The sequence below is a fragment of the Anomaloglossus baeobatrachus genome, chromosome 1 (assembly GCF_048569485.1).
Source record: "Anomaloglossus baeobatrachus isolate aAnoBae1 chromosome 1, aAnoBae1.hap1, whole genome shotgun sequence".
NCBI lineage: Eukaryota > Metazoa > Chordata > Amphibia > Anura > Aromobatidae > Anomaloglossus > Anomaloglossus baeobatrachus.
In genome coordinates this window covers 304822383-304844234 of record NC_134353.1, presented here as the reverse complement: position 1 = coordinate 304844234, position 21852 = coordinate 304822383, and the positions used below count along the sequence as shown (strand labels likewise).

General features: G+C 42.1%; 1 protein-coding gene across 2 annotated transcripts in view; it reads left to right on the top strand.

Annotated features, from left to right (window-relative positions):
- The first annotated feature begins 6998 nt into the window (after positions 1–6998).
- Positions 6999–21852, top strand: part of GRID2 (glutamate ionotropic receptor delta type subunit 2) — a 1893008-nt gene continuing 1878154 nt past the window's right edge. For both annotated transcript variants that reach the window (XR_012754338.1, XM_075351083.1), the window contains exon 1: positions 6999–7892. Coding sequence is in view for 1 of the 2 variants with exons in the window: in XM_075351083.1 (XP_075207198.1) it covers positions 7793–7892 (100 nt within the window). In the remaining variant the exon portion in view is untranslated. The remainder of the gene's footprint in view (positions 7893–21852) is intronic.

The following is a 21852-nucleotide window of genomic DNA, read 5'->3' as shown; positions in this document are numbered from 1 at the left end:
GCTATACGTCATGACGTATTGCACCAGGGCTCGGCGGTGCTGCCACAGTCGCTGTGACATGTGGAGCGTTGAATTCCAGCGTGTCGCCACATTGCATTTCAGGCGATGAACCGGCAGGCCGAAAGACTTCTAGAGCGATGCAAGTCGCTCAGCTGCGGCGCTTGAACGGCAGAAGTGAGCAGACAGTTTTCGTGCCCTGGTCAGAAGGCCATCTAAGCCGGGATAGTGTGTTAAAAATTGCTGGACAACAAGGTTCAACACGTTAGCCATACAAGGCACGTGTGTCACCTTGCCCAGGCGAAGGGCCGCACCCAGGTTTGCAGCATTGTCGCACACGGCCTTACCAGGCTGCAGGTTGAGTGGAGACAACCATTTATTAAACTCAGTCTCCAGAGCTGCCCACAAATCAGCCGCTGTGTGACTCCTATTTCCAAGACATGTCAAGCTAAAGACAGCCTGATGCCGTTGTGCTCTGCTGCCAGCATAGTAATGAGGGGTGCGTGATTCCTTCTGCGCAGTGAGAACGCTGGTGGCCTGAACAGGCAGGCTTGGGGCGGAGGTGGAGGACCCAGATGAGGTGGAGGAGGCAGAAGCAGTGGCGGAACTTGGACAGACAGAGGATTGACACACAAGTCGTGGGGACGGCAAGACTTGTGCAGCAGACCCTTTACCATCTATCACCATAGTAACCCAGTGCCCAGTCAGCGACATGTAACGTCCCTGTCCATGCTTACTGGTCCAAGTATCAGTGGTGAAATTCACCCGTTGACACACAGAGTTTCTCAAGGAAGCGGTGATGTTGTGTGCGACATGCTGGTGTAGCGCGGGCACACCTTTCTTAGAGAAGTAGTGGCGACTGGGCATCTGGTACTGGGGCACAGCGACAGACATAAGGTCTCTAAAATCCTGTGTGTCCACCAGGTGGAAAGGCAGCATTTCGGTAGCCAAGAGCTTACAGAGGGATAAAGTCAATCTCTTAGCTTTGTCATGGGTCGCAGTAAATGGCCTTTTATTTGTCCACATCTGAGGGACAGAGATCTGGCTGCTGTGTGTAGACGGTGTTGAGTAGGGTGTCCCTGGAAACATGCAGGTTTGTGAGGAAAATGCAGGCGTAGACACGCACTTGTTTCCCCTTCCAAACCAACTGACGACCTACCAAGCAAACTGCCTGTTGCGGTTACAATGGTGGAAGTTGTGCGTGGAAAACCAGGTGTGACAGCTGTCCCCACAGTCCTAGAAGATGAAGAGCGCGTGGATGCACTGGAAGGAGCAGGCGGTGGATGGTTCGCTCCGCTAGGCCGCATTGCAGCACGGTGAGCTTCCCACTGGGACATATGAAATTTATTCATGTGACGATTCATGGAAGAAGTTGTCAAACTGCTGAGGTTTTGCCCTCTACTAACAGAATCACGACAAATTTTACAGATCACATAATTTGGGCGATCTTTTGCTATGTCAAAAAAGGACCAGGCTAGGCAAGGCTTAGAGGGCATGCGACCTGCTGATCCACCCCGACTAGTGCTCAGAGGCACAGTGGTGGCTGAGGATGCAGTTGTAGACGTGCTACCAGTACTCCGACTCTGTCCAGGAAGGCGCAAGGTAACTTCATCGTCAGTTGCATCCTCCTCCACCATCTCTGTTGACCTCCTCGAGGGCCTGACTGTGGGGTGACAGTAGGTGGGATCTAGAACTTCCTCATCAATTGTTGTTTTTGCACTCCCCTCACCCTCAGACTGAGCCTCTGCTTGCCATGACCGAATATTTAAATTGTCATCCCAATCTGGTATCTGCGTCTCATCGTCATCAGTCTGTTCCTCATTGTCTATTACAACAGGTGTTTCAGTTTGTGAATAAGGGTCAACATTATGCTCAGAAACGTGGTCATCACGGCCTTAATCTGAGTCACAAAGGTTCTGGGCATCACTGCAGACCATTTCCTGGTCTTTACTCACTGTAGCTTAGGAGCAGACCTCTGATTCCCAGGCTATAGTGTGACTGAACAGCTCTGCAGACTCAGCCATCTCAGTTCGACCATACTGTGCAGGGCGGATGGAGACTTCAGAGGTGGGAGAAAGCAAGTGTGATTGGGATGACAACTCAGAGGACTGGTGTTTTTTGGATGCGGTAGTTGAGGTGGAAGAGAGGGCACTTGTTGGACCACTTGAAATCCATTCAAACATTTTCTTTTTTTGGCCATCATCTACCTTTGTTCCAGTTGTTCGTGTCCGTAAAAAAGGGAGCACATCGGATTGTCCACGGCAAGTAGTAGACATCTTACTTTTGCTGGAAGATGGTCTATCTTCAGCAGATGTTAATGGAGCTTTGCCACCTTCCCCACGGACAAACCCTTTTTTTCCTTTTCCAACACGCCTCTTCCCCTTTTTACCAGCATCTGTCATTTTGCCACTCATTTTGATTGCAACAAGATTGTGCACTTAAAATGTGGTAGTAAAAATTGAGAGGTGGTGTAGATTGCAGCGGTGGTCTATCTTTATTAACAACAGAATAAACAACAATAACTATCCCTGACAATGCAACTACGGCCCTTAAACTGGCAGCATAATTTGCTAGTATAATGGCTTAGTAACAATGAGTTTGAGTGTGCAATGCAGTGGTGCTGCAAACAGCTTTGCACTAGTGGGACAATACAGAAGTCCAACAGCCACTTTTAGGATGCCACTAAGTTTACTCAGTGTTTGCTAGTATAATGGCTTAGTAACAATGAGTTTTGAGTGTGCAATGCAGAGGTGCTGCACATAGGTTTGCACCAGTGGGACACTAATGGAAGTCCAACAGCCACTTTTAGGATGCCACTAAGTTTACTCAGTGTTTGGTATTATAATGGCTTAGTAACAATGAGTTTTGAGTGTGCAATGCAGAGGTGCTGCACATAGATTCGCACCAGTGGGACACTAATGGAAGTCCAACAGCCACTTTTAGGATGCCACTAAGTTTACTCAGTGTTTACTAGTATAATGGCTTATTAACAATGAGTTTGAGTGTGCAATGCAGAGGTGCTGCACATAGGTTTGCACCAGTGGGACACTAATTGGAAGTCCAACAGCCACTTTTAGGATGTCACTAAGTTTACTCAGTGTTTGCTAGTATAATGGCTTAGTAACAATGAGTTTGAGTGTGCAATGCAGTGGTGCTGCAAATAGCTTTGCACCAGTGGGACACTAATGGAAGTCCAACAGCCACTTTTAGGATGCCACTAAGTTTACTCAGTGTTTGCTAGTATAATGGCTTAGTAACAATGAGTTTTGAGTGTGCAATGCAGAGGTGCTGCACATAGGTTTGCACCAGTGGGACACTAATGGAAGTCCAACAGCCACTTTTAGGATGCCACTAAGTTTACTCAGTGTTTGGTATTATAATGGCTTAGTAACAATGAGTTTTGAGTGTGCAATGCAGAGGTGCTGCACATAGATTCGCACCAGTGGGACACTAATGGAAGTCCAACAGCCACTTTTAGGATGCCACTAAGTTTACTCAGTGTTTACTAGTATAATGGCTTATTAACAATGAGTTTGAGTGTGCAATGCAGAGGTGCTGCACATAGGTTTGCACCAGTGGGACACTAATTGGAAGTCCAACAGCCACTTTTAGGATGTCACTAAGTTTACTCAGTGTTTGCTAGTATAATGGCTTAGTAACAATGAGTTTGAGTGTGCAATGCAGTGGTGCTGCAAATAGCTTTGCACCAGTGGGACACTAATGGAAGTCCAACAGCCACTTTTAGGATGCCACTAACTTTACTCAGTGTTTGCTAGTATAATGGCTTAGTAAGAATGAGTTTGAGTGTGCAATGCAGAGGTGCTGCACAGAGATTTGCACCAGTGGGACACTAATGGATGTCCAACAGCCACTTTTAGGATGCCACTAAGTTTACTCAGTGTTTGCTAGTATAATGGCTTAGTAACAATGAGTTTGAGTGTGCAATGCAGAGGTGATGCACATAGGTTTGCACCAGTGGGACACTAATGGAAGTCCAACAACCACTTTTAGGATGCCACTAAGTTTACTCAGTGTTTGCTAGTATAATGGCTTAGTAACAATGAGTTTGAGTGTGCAAAGGGCAGGAAGGTACAGTGGCAGGGTTGTGGGTCTGGGTAGAGGAAAGGAAACCTCCCTTTCTGTCCCTCCTAATGGGGAAATGCAGCGAGGAAATCCCTGACCTTAGCTACACAGACGCTGTCATCTTGTGTAGCTTTTAAAATCTGTTTTCACGGACCTGACTGTCACCTATGGCTCTGACCCTGCCGGTATTAGCCCTTACAAGGACTAATAGAAACTTCTATCCCTATTCTGTATAGCGCTGTGTATAGAGCGTACACAGCAGTATCGGAGACAGGAGCTCCGCCAGCGGTGACTGACACCAAGACGCAGAAGGCAGATAATGGTGTGCTGGAGGAAAATGTCCGTTTTTATAATGCATGGACATGTGACATGAACATCCTATCACACATGCCGTTGCTTCTCTGGCTAAAAGTCCACTTAGCTGTGTGTGTGTCTGGGATTGGCTGACATGCTGGCCCGCCCCACTACACGCGCGCGCTTAGGGAAGGAAGACAAGGGGAAAAAAAAAAATGGCGATCGCCATTATCCAAACAGCAGTGATCTGAATGCCATGTTCCCGCACACTATACGCTGACATTTCATAATAGTGTGAGTCACAGAGTGACTTACACTATTACAGCGGAAAGCCAGCTAGTAATTAGCTTGTCTTTTTGCTGCTAGAACCGTTCTCGAACGTATCTAGCACTATCGAGCTTTAGCAAAAAGCTCGAGTTCTAGTTCGATCTAGAACAGCCCCCAAAATCACTCGAGCGTCAAACTGGAGAACCTCGAACCGCGAACCGCGCTCAACTCTAGTGATTACATTAAAGTCTAGACACATAGGCCAGGGAGGGAAAAGATGTTACAATACTGCTGGAGGCTTGATTACATTATGGTGCAGGCTGGGGGGACACACTATTACAATGGTATAGTTTGTATATTTTAATTATTTAATGAAGATTATATTTTATAGAGGTTTCTCATTTGGTTCATTACTATAATAACTCGATGTATACATTTTTGATGGTTTGATTTCTTACACCTCTCAACTGCAATTTTGGAAAACTCGTCTTCTGCAAACAGCTCCAGGTCTCTCATGTTTGAAGGGTTCCATTTTAAGATTTTTCACAGGTTTTCAATGGGGTTTGGTTTTGGACTCATTTCTGGACACTTCAGAACTTTCCAGCCCTTTGTTACCATCCACTTCCATAACATTCTTGACCTAAGTTTGAGGTCATTGTCCGGCAGAAAGACCATGTCCAAGAAAGCAAGCCCAGGTTTCTGACACTGACCACTGCATTGTTATCCCAAATCCTTTGGTAATCTTCATATTTCATGATGCCTTGCACACAATCAAGGCACCCACTGTCAGAAGAAAAACAACCTTAAAAAAATCTTTGAACAGCCACCATATTTGACTGTAGGCACTGTGTTCATTTCTTTATAGGCTTTATTCAATTTTTAGTATATTGTAGAATGATGTGATTTATCAAAAAAATCTATCTTGGTCTCACAAAATGCTTTCCCAGAAGGATTTTGGCTTACAGCAGTATACCTTTTTTATGTCTTTGTGTCAGCAGTGTGGTCCTCCTGGGTCTCCTGCCATAGCGTTTCATTTCATTCAAATGTTGACAGATTGTTCACACTGACACTGATGCACCCTGAGCCTGCAAGACAGCTTGATTTACTTTGGAAATTGATTGGGAGTGCTTATCCACTATCCAGACTATCCTGCTTTGCAAACTTCCAGCCATTTTTGTCTGTCATCCATGTGCAGGCAGGTTCAGAACAGTGACCTGGGTTGTAAAGTTCTTGATTATTTTTTACACACTGTAAAAAGAGGTACATCAAGATCTCTGGAGATTAATTTATACCCTTCAGATTGTTAATTTTTATCAATTTTGGTTTTCAAGTCTTCAGACAGTTCTGACCTCCTCTTTATGCTCTCCATGCTTAGTGTGGCATACACAGACAAACAATGCAAAGATTGAGACACCTTCTCCCCTCTTTATGTGATTTAATGTGTGATTTTCATATTGCCCACACCTGTTACTTGCTACAGTAGAGTTTGAAAGAACATCATATGCTAGGAAGAAAGGTGTTTAGCCACAATTTTGGAAGGTGGAAACAATTTTGACTTTCCATTTTGGGGATTTTGTGTGTAATTATGGCCAAGTTTCCTTTTTTCTCTGTTTTTTTTGGGTTGTTCTAATACACACAAAGGAAATAAACATTGTATAACAAAATATTTGTAATTGCAACAATTTTCTGAGAGAAATACTTCATTTTCTGTATCAATTTCAAGGGTGCCAACACTTTCGGCCATAACTCTATGTAAGGAATTGACTTTAATTCCTAAAAAAATCTTACAGCTAATCTGCCATGTGTGAGCTCCTAATATAATCTGTTATATCCCATTTTTACATATATTGCCTTCATATCGTTAACTGTATGGACATGTGTATGCAAACAAACACTGCCCCCTGCAGCTGCAGTTCCTAAGATTACCATCTCAGTATAGAATTATATTAGTGATCATATAAGAAAGTTAGATCACAACATGTTGGTTATTGTATTAGCTTTATTGACGTAAACAAATGGAAATATTGTTCATCTCTCCTGTGTCTATATATCTTCATTATTTCTTTTGTAGTAATATTATTTTTCATATTATGTGCCTTGTGTAGCAGCACAATATCATTATACATTAGAGCATTATGGCACTGAAGTGCTTGTAGATCTGGTTCGCATCGGATTTGTGTCTCTATTTCCACATTTGGGATCATTTCTATTTGATACATAGCCTTTCTCTTCTGTCTCCAAAGGCCAAGTGAGAACTTGGTAGCTGTGTCTTTTTTCCCCTTGTATTGCAGATAGGGATAGGAGGAGCTAGATGCCTCTCCAGCTCTCAGTTTCTGTCTCTCTCTGGCTTTGATGGTACTCTTATCTCCGCTCTGTATTTTCCTGATTCTCCTAGGTGATTCATTTCTAGGCAACGTGCTGGCTGCCTGTCTGCTGGTGGAGCTGGGAACAGGGAGCATTCTGTATCCAGCCCAGCTTCCCACCATAAAGCTTCCTCTCCTACCAAAGCATCATAAACTGCACGCTCAACCTGTTTGAGGATAAAGCTCTGACTTCATCTGGATACTAGCAGGATTCCCTCTCCATCCTGGTACATATCCGACGGGAAGCTCAGAATTCACAGAGCACAGCTCCTTACTTTTGCAGCTGGATGCTGATGTATTCCCATGCACATTTGTCACACATTGCTCAATAGAAGAGGATGCATAAAGAAAAGGCTGCATCTAGCCAGCAATCCTGTATGTTCTTCGTCCCTGATAATCTAAAAGGTTTTCTGTGAGCTAGATCTGCACTAGGATCCTGAAGGATTATTGTCATTTTCTGCAGTTTGTCTGCTCTAGTATATGCGGCTAGATGGAGGATTTTCATTGCTGCATGTGAGATCATTTTGATGCACAGTTCTGGATGCTTAATGGGTATTTTAGTCTGAGGATCAACTATATTGCTTGGATTTGCTTTAAGGAAATTATTCACATTCGACTTATCCCTAGACTTTTGCTTGTTTGGTCCATCCTGGTTTCTTACCCCAATGCCTCCATCTTTAACACTATAGAAACACTGGAATTAAACTCTTGTGAGATCTGTCTAACTATACACGCTGCTTCTAGTCTCCCTATGAAGATCTGATTTGTGGTCGACAGTCATTGAGAAGATGGACATTTTGCATACTGTCATCTGTCTGTCCGTCTTCTGGGCTTTATCCTGGGACAGAACAAGAGCAGACTCCAGGTCGGACTCAATCATCCACATTGGTAAGATTTCTTCCATCATTTTTATTCTTCAGCTGTATTGCCTTGCAGTAACTTTGAATGAATATGTGCTGATAGAGGTTATCGATATATTAGTATGTATTTCGACATAGTCTTAGTGTTAGAAATTCTATTCTTTGCACTATGCTTTTAATCTCGCTCCCTGTTTGCATTACTATAGTCTAAAATCATCTTAAATGTCCATATTAGGATGCATATGGGTAATAAAAAATCCACTGATCATACAGGTGTTTCTATATTATAGATATTATTTCCCATTAATAAGGATTATACATTCTGTCATGGCTCCTGAGATTATATATATGTTACAGCATGAGCACATTAATATTCTGTGACATGTTTTGCATTACTCTACTGTCAGACCACGTTTGAAGAGTTGTCCTTGTGACAGGTGTGATTGAGTGAGATGTACGGTGGGATCTAGTGCTGCTCACATCACCCCATGCTGCCTGGAGACCCACTGTTCTAAGCAACACTGAGGCTGAGGGATGCTTACAAAAGGCTGCATTCATCTGCCTGGGCTGCAGCGTTCAGCCTTTGTGGGACACAAACCCTTGCAGACAGAAAGAAGGGAAAAAAAAATTATGAGGCAGGAGATGTGTGTGGATTTCCTCTTAGAGGAACCGGTGAGTGGCCAAAAGCTTGAGGGCCCCACCTATTGGCAGCAAGGATGCAATGAAGGAAGCCTTTCTGGGAACAAATATGTCTAGTTGAACATATTAGCAATTTTATTGCATAGATCATTCTCATTCAATTCTTTCCGTTCTGGCATATATACAACAGCGTACCTCCAATTTATCACATATATAGGACGGTAAATCCCATGTACTGGCATTAGGAGGCTGTTGTTATATAAGTGCCATGTGTGATAGAAGCGGAGGATATACAGCAGTGTTGGAGATAAACTGCACTGATTTCTTTATACCACCAGCACAGGCTGGCAATCTATAATCTGAACACGCAGGGCCCCTTAGAAAGGGAGTGGGCAGGAGGAGATCACTACAGCAAGAACATAAGCATTATTCTCCTCCACCCTGCCTTCAAATCAGATCATGTAACTCCTTTCTATGGAAACTTAGTGGTGGAAAATTAGACATCAGTTTCCAGCCAAAATGTTAGCCCAGACAAAATATTTCAGATACTCATAGGTAATATATATATATATATAAAAAAGGCATAAGGCTTTCAGAGCTGGCTTGTTGGCAATTACCTTTTACTTTGCCAAAAGATGAATTAGTTATACAGCCTTCGTTAATGAAGAGTCTCTGATGTATTCAAGGAGAATGAAAGACAGAGATAAATCTTCATGAGCGTAATATGGCAGTTAATATTGTCTTCTGCTTTGACTATTGCTGCCATATCTGTGAGCTTATATGAGTTGTTTTATAGCTTCTACCTACATCCAACTGCAGTAGAGTAGGTCATTATAAATACTAGTGACCATAACTTGGGCAAATATCATCTGCAGAAAAAGGGCCATGTGATATATTCATCTGCCTTATGGTATATATTAAGTCAAACATGAGAAAGGAAGAATAAAGTCTATATGAGGTCATTTTGGCCAATCAATAACTTGTCATCTGCCTACAAGACAATATTCTGCACACATGCCAAGTTCATGATTGGGAGAGGCGGTATACTATACATTTAACACATCAATATTCTTCCATTTTCTTTTGCCTGGTTTTGTAATGTAAAAATAGATGCGCAATTATCAGGTTATTGTTTCTGGTATCTGCATCTTTACAACATGTGACCACACATGAATCCCTACATAGTGAAACAATGAAGCTACTTCCCAGACAATTAATTTAACTTGAATCACAATTAGTGCATTTGACAAGGGGATTAGCTCTTTTTATAGAGTACTTTATGTTACCATGAAACTGGCGAATTGATAATTGTTGCACGTAGCATATAATCATTTATAATTAGAATGCTGTCAATGTATCATCACAAAAGTAGTAAAAGAAAAATCTAATTTGCTGAGAATTTAAAATCTGGCATTTTGAAAGTGATAAAAAATATGCTGAGATATTATCAAAGCTTCAGTTTCAGAAGTGTAATAGGATTAACTAATTTGTAATTAAACCAAGGGCAAGGTGTGCAGCATATGTAAAGTATTTGCGAGAAATTCATTTATTTTGTAATGGTGTACATAGGGACACATGTGATTCCAATAATGTATAGTGCTTCCCTTATAGGATTGGTATTAGAACTTTCATCTACAGATATGGGTATATACATTGTAAATTCAGTCAATAGATCACTACCAGAAAGCTGACATGGCAACAACAATAGTACATCAATAAAAAAAAACAAAACATCAAAGATATCTCAGTAGTCTTCAAGCCCGTAGAGTTGGTTAGATGCAGAAATTAAATATCAATCATATGTATGATGGCTAAAGGTTTTATATGATATCAGCTTCCATGTACTGTATTTCTCACATATATAAAATATGCAGAAGTATTTACCATGAAAAATCATGTCAAGTCCTTATTAAAATCCCCATTTGTCATGAAGAAGGTTATTTTGACATTAGACCTATTCCTTATTGTGGTGTATGTGAGGAGTGGGTGTATGGGGGAGGGGAGGAGCCCGATACATTGATAGAGTAATTTCATCAGACTCACATTACTTGATTGCTTCGTAGTTTCCTAATGATCTGCATGCTGTATGAAGAGCAGAAAATCCGTGAGGAGAATGGAAATTGTTTTGTACTTTCCGAGGCCATTTAAGAAAAAAAATCTGCTCTGATTTATTAAGCATAAATGCAATAAAGACAAAGATAAGTCATTCTCCCTACATCTTTTTTTAAATATTTTTCCTCCTCCATCATTTGTTCATATGCAACTGGTGAATGCCCAAAAATGTGATTAAATTGGGATTTAGTGGAATTGGAAGTCATCTTCATTTGCAGTGCTTACACATATAGGGCTAATCTCTGTACTGTGAAATGTCCCGTTGGAGAGCCAGGTAATTTATGATTTCAGGTGCAGGAAGAATTTGCCATTTATAAACTTTCCCAAGTGTATTAGAGAACCAGTGTCACGGAGTAAAGGCCCTGTCACACACAGAGATAAATCTTTGGCAGATCTGTGGTTGCAGTGAAATCATGGACATATTGTTCCATTTGTACACAGCCACAAACCTGGCACTGATTGTCCACAATTTCACTGCAACCACAGATCTTTCACAGATTTATCTCTGTGTGTGACAGGGCCTTTAGGCTGCTATCCAGGGACAAGGGACTACTCTTACCAAGTACCCCAGGGTTCCCTGACTTGCCCTCAAGCCACGGGTACGCTTGAAGGTTGTTGAGGCATGACCCGCCGACCTGTCCTTGACTCCTAACCGGACCCTGGTCTAGAGACCCCCTACCTGTTCAGTGGGACGCCTCCAGGGGACAACACCAAAAATAAAATAAAAATAACAAAACTACAACCGCTTCTGCAAGCTACTACTTGTTTGCAGAAGGCTACTGGAACTGGGATATGGTATGACCACAAACACAGGCTGTCTCTGTAAACTGAGGGGAGAAAATAACCAGCACTGTGTTAAGGATGCTGGGACCTTTTAAAGGCCCAGCCTATTAAATAACGTAGAGCACCTGAGGGAATGCCTCCAAGCAAACTTGCAAAAGAAGCATTAACCCCTCAGATGCTAAAAGGAAAAAACGTCCTTTTAAATGAGGATGAGTCTTGCTGGAAAGACCAGAGTGACAACCAGGCTATGACTTCATATTTTATACAGTACAATCATCCTTCATGGCATGGGCGGACATATCATTGATGCAACCTGAGGCTCAAGAGTTCATGAGGCTGATTTTTGCGTCCAAAGCAGGTGGAATTGCACATTATGATGAACTTTTGGCCTCTAAAGGGTCCTTATAAAGTTCTTGCACAGGGGCCCTTTTCTATCTGTGACCGCCAGTGCTTCATGGCAGTAATTTGATCACAATGATCCAGCAGAAAACTTACGGGCTGTTACGAAAATTGTGCAAGAAGTTGAAAAGTAGCTGGGATTGCATATCAGGTATATCAGTAACAGCAATCCGTAAACTGCTCTGGCCCCACTCACATATAAACTATCCATTCATCACCAGGCTTCACACTTCATTGCATTATCAATTTGGTTTTTCTTTTAAATTTGGGGTCTATAGGTCAGGAGCAAAGAAGAAATATTGGCGATAAAAAATGTCCCTGACTTCTTGAGTTTTATGTACACTCCATAATAGTAAATAATATTTGCCTAATATTTAAAGGGCTTGTCACATAATAGACAACCACAATTAAACATTGGCCAGCCAAAAATGTTAACTTCAATGGCTGCTGCAATTGACATGTAGTTTGACATGTTGGCATTTTAAGAAATGTAGGAAGGCTCCAGTTCAAAACAGTATCCGCTTGTAAAGAACAGCTCTTTGTTTTAACTTTATGATATCCAGATGTCCTAGCTGGGCACATAGGCAGTTTGTAGGCCTTGTGCTAAATGCATGAAGCCTTTAAATTCAAGAGAAATAATTATTTTGCTCTTCATGTTCCCTTAAAAGTTGCAATAAATATGACTGTTGTGTAGTCTTTTATGTAGAAAAGCATTTTCAAAAATTCTATCAAGCTGTGGCTAGAAAAAGGCAGCAGAGGTGTAAAAGGCACGTGAACATTAAACTTGAAGAAAAACAATATGTCCCCATGAACTGCAACTGTTCTGTGTACAGCTCAAGCATAATTCTTTTATTTCTGCAGTACATTTTAGACGTGTACATAATTCCAAACATAAAATCTGTTTAATCTAAGACACAGAGATAGAAGGGGATAGAATAAATATGAAGAATAGAAGGATAAAGAGAAACATGGATAGATAGATAGATACAGTAGATCATAGTATCATAGTTTTTAAGGTTGAAGGGAGACTCTAAGGCGGGCTTTGCACGTTGCGACATCGCACGCGATAGTGCCCGCCCCCGTCGCAGGTACGATATCGTGTGATAGCTGGCGTAGCGAAAACTATCGCTACGCCAGCTTCACACGCACTCACCTGCCCTGCGACCGTCGCTCTGGCCGGCGACCCGCCTCCTTCCTAAGGGGGCGAGTCGTGCGGCGTCACAGCGACGTCACACGGCTGGCGGCCAATAGGAGCGGAGGGGCGGAGATGAGCAGGATGTAAACATCCTGCCCAGCTCCTTCCTTCCGCATATCCTACGGAAGCCGCAGTGACGCCGGTAGGAGATGTTCCTCGCTCCTGCGGCTTCACACACAGTGATGTGTGCTGCCGCAGGAGCGAAGAACAACATCGGACCGTCGCGTCAGCGTAATTATGAATTACGCCGACGCTGCAATGATGATTTGATTACAACGATTTTGCGTTCGTTAATCGTATCATCAAGGCTTTACACACTACGATATCGCATGCGATGCCGGATGTGCGTCACTTTCAATTTGACCCCACCGACATCGCACCTGCGATGTCGTAGTGTGCAAAGCCGCCCTAAGTCCATCTAGTTCAACCCGTAGCCTAACATGGTGATCCAGAAGGCAAAAAAAAACCAATGTGGCAAACAAGTTCCAATGGGGAAACAAATTCCTTCCTGACTCCACATACGGCAATCAGACTAGTTCCATGGATCAACACCCTGTCATAAAATCTAATATACATAACTGATAATATCATATTTTTCAAGAAAGGCATCCAGGCTCTGCTTAAATGTTAGTAGTGAATCACTCATTACAACACCATGCGGCAGAGAGTTCCATAGTCTCACTGCTCATGCAGTAAAGAATCCTCGTCTGTGATTAGGATTAAACTTCTTTCCTCAAGACGTAGCGAATGCCCCCCGTGTTCCAGTCGCAGGCCTAGGTGTAAATAGATCTTTGGAAAGGTTTCTGTACTGTTCCTCATATATTTATACATTGTGATTAGATCCCCCTAAGCCTTTGTTTTTCCAAACTAAATAACCCCAAGTTTAGTAACCTGTCTTAGTATTGCAGCCCACCCATTCCTCTAATAATCTTGGTCGCTCTTCTCTGCACCCTCTCCAGTTCAGCTATGTCCTTCTTATATATCGGTGACCAGAATTGTACACAGTATTCTAAGTGCGGTCGCACTAGTGACTTGTACAGAGGTAGAACTAAATTTTATATTTTTTTCATGAACACTTATACCTCTTTTAATACATCCCATTATTTTAAAACCCAAAGAGATAGATAGACTTAACACACCCCTTATCTCCTCCCACTGTTTGCAGTAGGTGGAGATAAACCTTGCTACTGGACCAGTTGGTTTGGCTGTCCTGGTCCCACCAGACAAGAGATGATCACGTCTCGAGAGTTTGGCCCGTTGGTAGCCTTGTTTTATAGATCTACTGCTGTAGCATCTATTTATAAATCTCCCCCTCATATCCCCCGATTCAGCCTCAAAAGAGCAGTCTGAGGAGCACAATCTGCGCAAGCGCAGAAATTGGCCAATAGGGATTGCATTTACCATTGACCTAGGGTGCCCCGAAGTGGCATGTAGGAGGGAATTAACCGCAGTGGACTTGCGAAAGATGGTAGTAGACACAATGCCACTCAGTCCAATGGAAATCCGTATATCAAGAAAATCAATGGTCCTTTGCCCGATCTGATGGGTCAGGAAGATGTTCCGGTCATTGGAGTTGAGCCGACGCACAAAATCCTCGAGTTCAGAACCAGTTCCACCCCAGACGACAAGAATGTCGTCTATATAGCGAAGCCAGCACTGCGCATGGGAGCTAGCCGGCACGCCGTCCCCGAAAACCTCCCTTTTGGATCCTTGGGAGATTTTTCTCTCTTATTTCCTTCCGGGACACGTGGGGTGTTCTCCCTTTCAGCACCCATTCCCTTTGGTCCTTTCTCTATATCACCTTGATTAACTTATTGACACATCCACAGCATTATTTAAATAAAATGTTTTATACATTTATAATTATGGCTCGTTTGAGTGTCTTTTACATCTGGCAAATTTAAAGACTCTATATCTTTGGGTATTATCAGTTTTTGAGTTGTTGCTAATATTTATGTGGCTCTTTTTTGTTCTTATCCCATTATTTTATTAGCCCTGGTAGCAGTTGCTTGACACTGTCCACTAAAGTGAAGTTTACCATCCACCCATACACCCAAGTCTTTTGCTGTGTCTGTTTTACCCAGTGTTCTACAATTAAGTACATAATTATACATTTTATTTCCTCTACCCAAGTGCATGACCTTACATTTATCTACATTAAACTTCAATTGCCACTTCTCAGTCCAATCCTCCAATTTACATAAATCTCCCTGTAATATAAAATTATCCTCCTCTGTATTGATTACCCTGCAGAGTTTAGTATCATCTGCAAATATTGAAATTCTACTCCGCATGCCCCCAACAAGGTCATTAATAAATATGTTGAAAAGAAGCAGGCTCAATACTGACCCGTGTGGTACCCCACTATGAACTGAGACCCAGTCCGAGTACGTACCATTAATAACCACCCTTTGTTTCCTATCACTGAGACAGTTTTTAACCCAGTTACACATATTTTTCCCTATCCCCATTATTCTCATTTTATGTACCAACCTTTTTTGTGGCACCGTATCAAAAGCTTTTGAAAAGTCCATATACACAACATCCACTGCATTTCCCTGGTCCAGGCTTGAATTTACCTCTTCATAGAAGCTGATCAAATTAGTTTGACAGGATCGATCCCTCATAAACCCATGTTGATACTCTGTCATAAGGTTATTTTTCTTGAGATACTCCAGTATAGCATCTCTCAAGAAACCCTCATATAGATAGATAGATAGATAGATAGTAGATAGATAGATCATTCACTGCGAAATTTTAAAACAAAATCAGAGATTAATTGGCCCAAATCAAAATAACAGCAAAGTTTCTGCTTATCATAACTTATTTTCTGAGCCAAAATGTTGCCTATCTGTTCACAGGCCAGTAGAAAGAGTGCCATCCATTTTCCTGGATTTATGCTCAGGTTGGTGGATTTCAACCTCTCGATTAGCACCATATTTAATTACTTAAATAGTTTGTGATGCATTAATTTTCCTTTTTCTAGGTAGATAGATAGCCAGATAGATATTGTGTTTTTCCAAAAATAAAGACCTCCCCCAAAAATACGCCCTAGCAGGGATTTTCAGCATTTTCGGAGCAAGACTTAAATATAAGCCCTACCCCAAAAATAAACCCTAGTCGCGGTTTAGTAATGAAGTGTCCATGCAGATAAAAAAAGTTAAAGATACTGCAGGACACTTCATTAAAGACAGCGGACACACTGGAATCATTCTCACTAGACGCCGAGCGGTAGGCCCTGCAGTGGATCATACACCCACACACATCAGATATCACATACACACACATCAGATCACACACAATCACCCATTAGATCACACACACAATCAACCATGAGATTGCACACTTACACACATCAGATCTCACACCCACACACATCAGATCGCACACCAACACACATCAGATCGCACACCCACACACATCAGATCACATACACAATCACCCATCAGATCGCACACCCACACACATCAGATCTCAAACATGCGCACATACACACTCCCCACATCCAGCGATACCGATTTCTTCTGTCCAGAAGAATCTTGAGACGCAGTGCAGTGGAAAGCAAGGACCTGTGGCCAGGATGGATTGCTTACAGGACCTGCGATGTGTAACTTCCTCCCATCTCTCCCTGTTGCTGGAGACATTCTGTACTGCCAGATGTGGTGAGTGACTACTGAACGTGTGTGTGATCTGATCTGTGAATGTGTATGCGTGTGTATGTGTATGAGTGTGTGTGTGCACGATCTGATGTATGTAAGTGTGTTGGCCAGAAGCAGGGGAGCACGGCGTGGAGCATGACTGCTGGGACCGCCCACTGGAGATTACAGGAAGGACGTGGGAGCCACACAGAGGTCTGGTATGAATGAGTCTCCTGGGAAGGGGGGGTCTTATGTTTTGGGGGGTAAACTTACCCCCAAACATGTTTTTCCAAGAGTAAGACCTATTTCAAAAATAAGCCCTAGCTCATTTTCGGGGGCAAAAAAAAGAAAAGTATGAGGCAGTGTCTTATATTTGGAAAAACACGATAGATAGATAGATAGATAGATAGATAGATAGATAGGTATGAGAAGATAAGTGATGGAAACAATATGTTATCTCTTTAAATACATACCACATTTTTCATAATTGATATTATTTTTTTTGTTTCCACTTAGAATAAACTTAGATAAAATATGACATTTGAGCAAATAATTGGTTGACATGTATGTTCATATTGAATACAATTATAAGACAACTTTCATTTCCCACAACATAGCCCCTTCGACAACCAACAGGACTGAGGGCACTATGCCAGTCATTCGTAAACTCAGAAGATGAACCTTTTTCAATACTATAATATTTTTCATCTTTAATTGACAATAGAAAAGAAAAAGAAGAAGCGAGGGTGCAGCGTTCTATGACCCTGCAGCACTGCTGAAATGTCTTTTAGAATAGACTTACACTTTGATAGGTTTGAAAAAATGGAAGCTACATATGAATAACTAGAAAAACCTTAAGGCACTCATTTAACTTCAATCACTATGATAATTGACATGAACAGTGTGTTTGCATATCTTCATAGACGTTTGCAAGGCAAACTAGCAGCTTTTCCAGCTTTAGATAGTGGTTAGTTTTGAGGCTTGCAGTCTTTTTAGCTGCTGCCTCATAAAATGCCATTAGAGATGGTGCTAATCTATTAGCAGACCACATTTCAGCAGCAACTACATCAGTAATTTGTAGCTGCCAGACAGAAGTCCAGGGAACCACCCTCTAACTGCAACCCTTCTTCTGATTAACAACGATAATGTTGTGCCAGGCTAGCTAATCAAAAGAGGAGCCACAAATGCTGTCCAGTAGAAGGCAATTTGCTGGGCTTGCATCCAGTAACTACAGATAACTGACATGGCCACTGGACTGAATTGATTCACACCACCCCCACTATTAGTATATTAACTAATTGAAATAAAGCATGTCATTGTGCTGATATACCAATGGTTACAATTACATTCATTAAACAACTTCCTCAAAGTTCCATAAATAGGGCTAAATAGACAAGATTTCCTTATTCTTTAGATTGTTTTAAAGAGATATACTAAATCGATTAGGTTTTGGTCTGTACTGTATATATGTCACCCATTCTGTTACATATGTGACCCATTACTGTTACATATATTACTCCATCCTGGTATATATGTCCCTCATCCTGAGGCCCTTCTAGAATATATGTCCACCATCCTGATATATATGATGGGCGGTATGGTGGCTCAGTGGTTAGCACTGCAGTCTTGCTGCGCTGGGGTCCTGGGTTCAAAAATCACTGATGACAACATCTGCAAGGAGTTTGTATGTTCTCCCCTTGCTTTCTCACAATTCACTTTAGAGTCTGACGGTCTATCTTAGTCAACTTCGACTTTCGGCTGGACCTGTGCTTTGCTGTGGACGTTTTTCCTTCTCTTTCAAACGCAGTCATTACTTTGGAGACAGTATCTCTTGACACGCCAAACATTTAGGCAATTTCTGTTACACTAGCATCTGCCATACGAGCACCAACAATTTGGCCTCTTTGAAAATCCGAGAGGTCTGCCATTGGTATCAGGTTCTCATCAATGTTCTTACAATTCTGCAAAGCAAACAGTTAATTTACATACACATATCCCATAACACAAATAATCAACTACAAAGCATTAACATAAAGTACAGACCATAGGTTTGGACACACCTTCTCATCTCTAGAACAACTGTTAAGAGGAGACTTTGTGCAGCAGGCCTTCATGGTAAATTAGCTGCTAGGAAACCACTGCAAAGGACAGGAAACAAGCAGAAGATACTTGTTTGGGCTAAAGAACACAAGATGGACATTAGACCAGTGGAAATCTGTGCTTTGGTCTGATGAGTCCAAATTTGAGATCTTTGGATCCAACCACCGTGTCTTTGTAGAAAAGGTGAACAGATGGACTCTACATGGCTGGTTCCCACCATGAAGCATGGAGGAGGTATGATGGTGTGGGAGTGCTTTGCTGGTGACACTGTTGCGGATTTATTAAAAATTGAAGGCATACAGAACCAGCATGGCTACCACAGCATCTTGCAGCGGCATGCTATTCCATCCAGTTTGCATTTAGTTGGACCATCATTTATTTTTCAACAGGACAATGACCCCAAACACACCTGCAGGCTGTGTAAGAGCTATTTGACTAAAAAGGAAAGTGATGGGGTGCTACGCCAGATGACCTTGTCTCCACAGTCACCAGACCTGAACCCAATCGAGATGGTTTGGGGTGAGCTGGACCACAGAGTGAAGGCAAAAGGGCCAACAAGTGCTAAGCATCTCTGGGAACTCCTTCAAGACTGTTGGAAAACCATTTCCGCTGACTACCTCTTGAAGCTCATCAAGAGAATGCCAAGAGTGTGCAAAGTAGTAATGAAAGCAAAAGGTGGCTACTTTGAAGAACCCAGAATATAAGACATATTTTCAGTTGTTTCACACTCTTAGTATTTCATTCCACATTTAATTCATAATTTTGATGCTTTCAAAGTGAATCTACAATTTTCAGAGTCCTGAAAATAAAGAAAACTCTTTGAATGAGAAGGTGTGTCCAAACATTTGGTCTGTACTGTATGTCACAGTGTGCATGTTTATAACATGTTCAAAGATTATGATGCCAAAACATTAGGTGTTTCCTTTACTTTGTCCAAACCCTATCTAATATATTAAGCTGAGTGTATGTGTGTGTGTGTGTGTGTGTGTGTTTGTGTGCAAATTTTGCACAGATGCCTCATGTGACCCAGGGAACATTGTAGACTATGTCTTGACAGGAAAATGTACCCCGCACTTTACAGTTACTCTCTAAAAAACATGCCTTCATTAAAGTAAATGGAGCCTGGAACTACTGCTTTTAATAGCAGCTGTGATTGGTTGCTATAGTAACAAAAGACATTGTTAGTATAAGAAGGTTATATGTGAGCTAAATAGGATGATGGTGGGGAGACGGATAGAGAGAGACAGAGAGACAGACAGATAGAGAGACAGACAGACAGAGACAGACAGGGAAAGAGACACAGAGATAGAGACAGACAGACGGTGAAAGAGACAGACAGAGACAGATGGTGAAAGAGACAGACAGAGACAGACGGGGAAAGAGACAGACAGAGACAGACGGGGAAAGAGACTGATGGGGAAAGAGACAGCCAGAGACAGGCAGACAGGAAAAGAGACGGGAGACAGACGGGGAAAGAGACAGACCTGGGAAAGAGACAGACCTGGGAAAAAGACAGATGGGGAAAGAGAAAGACCTGGGAAAGAGACAGACCTGGGAAAGAGACAGACCTGGGAAAGAGACAGACCTGGAAACAGACAGACGGGGAAAGAGACAGATGAGGAAAGAGACAGACAGAGAAACAGACAAAAACAGACAGGAAAGAGACAGATGGGCAAGAGACAGACAGGGCAAGAGACAGATGGTGAAAGAGACAGACGGGGAAAGAGACAGACAGGGATAGAGAGACAGGCAGACACAGGCATAGACACAGACACAGAGATAGAGAGACAGACAGACACAAATCACAGAGATAGAGACAGACTGATACAAAGACAGACAGAGAGATAGAAACAGACAGACAGAGACATAGACCCAGACAGTCAAGGAAAGAGACAGACAGACAGCGATACACAGACAGGGACTGGGCGACAGAGAGACAATTACTATCCTGAGCAATGCCCGGGTTCTACACCTAAGATATGTATATATATATATATATATATATATATATATATATATGTATATATATATATTTATGTCCAACATTCTGTTTTATATGTGGCCCATTGCTGGAATATACAGTATCTTCCCGTATCATGATATATACAGTATGTCTGTCACCCAGAGCCCAACCTAGTATATATGTCCCCCACCCTGATAAATATATTCCCCATCCTGGTATATTTGTCTCTGTCTCCCATCCTGGTTTATATGTTTCTCATCCTGCTGTATATGTTCCCCATATGGATATATATGATCTCCTTCCTGGTATATATGCTATCCATCCTGGTCCCTTTCTGGTATTAATGTCCCCTATTCTGGTAAATATATTTCCCATTCTATGCTCAATCTTGTATATATGTTCCTCATTTTCTTATATATGTGCCCCATTGTTGTCTGTGTCCCTATCCTGGTATATATTTCCCCTCCTGGTATATCTGTCTCCCATTATGGGCCCCTCCTGGTAAATATTCCTCCCATAATGAGCTCATCCTGGTATACATGCCTCACGTTATGCCGCTTTTTTTAAACTAATAGAAAAATAAATTATTCTACTCACCTTCCCTGCACTCCCCAAGCATGTTGGGTCCTCTTCTGATGCTGGCAAATGACTTTGGGGTGTAGGTGACTGCCAGTGTATGAGGTCACTGCCATGCACCCACAATCATATGGTGACATCAGCTTCCTGCTAATCTAAATTAATATTTACTGCTCCCAACGCCCAAAATCTTACCCACCTCTCAGCACTAGTGTTAGTGATAGTAAAAATCTTCACAGTCATTTACATTCACTGCTCCTGCCTCATATGACCTCTCTTCACCACTGCTGCCACTTCTTCCACAGTGAGTCAGATAGATTTTGGACTGTAAAGCCCGCTACACACGCTTCAATATATCTCACAATCCGTCGTTGGGGTCAAGTTGTAAGTGAAGCACATCCGGCATCGTTTGTGAGGTATCTGCGTGTGACATGTACGTGCGATCAGGATTGAACACAAAACCGTTGATCGCAAACACATCGTATCTTTGTCTAGAATTGAGCATTTTGTTGCACGAACCTAGTCAATTGTAACGTGTGACATCCTTCATACGATTTTGGTGTCTGATGCTATGTGCGCGGGT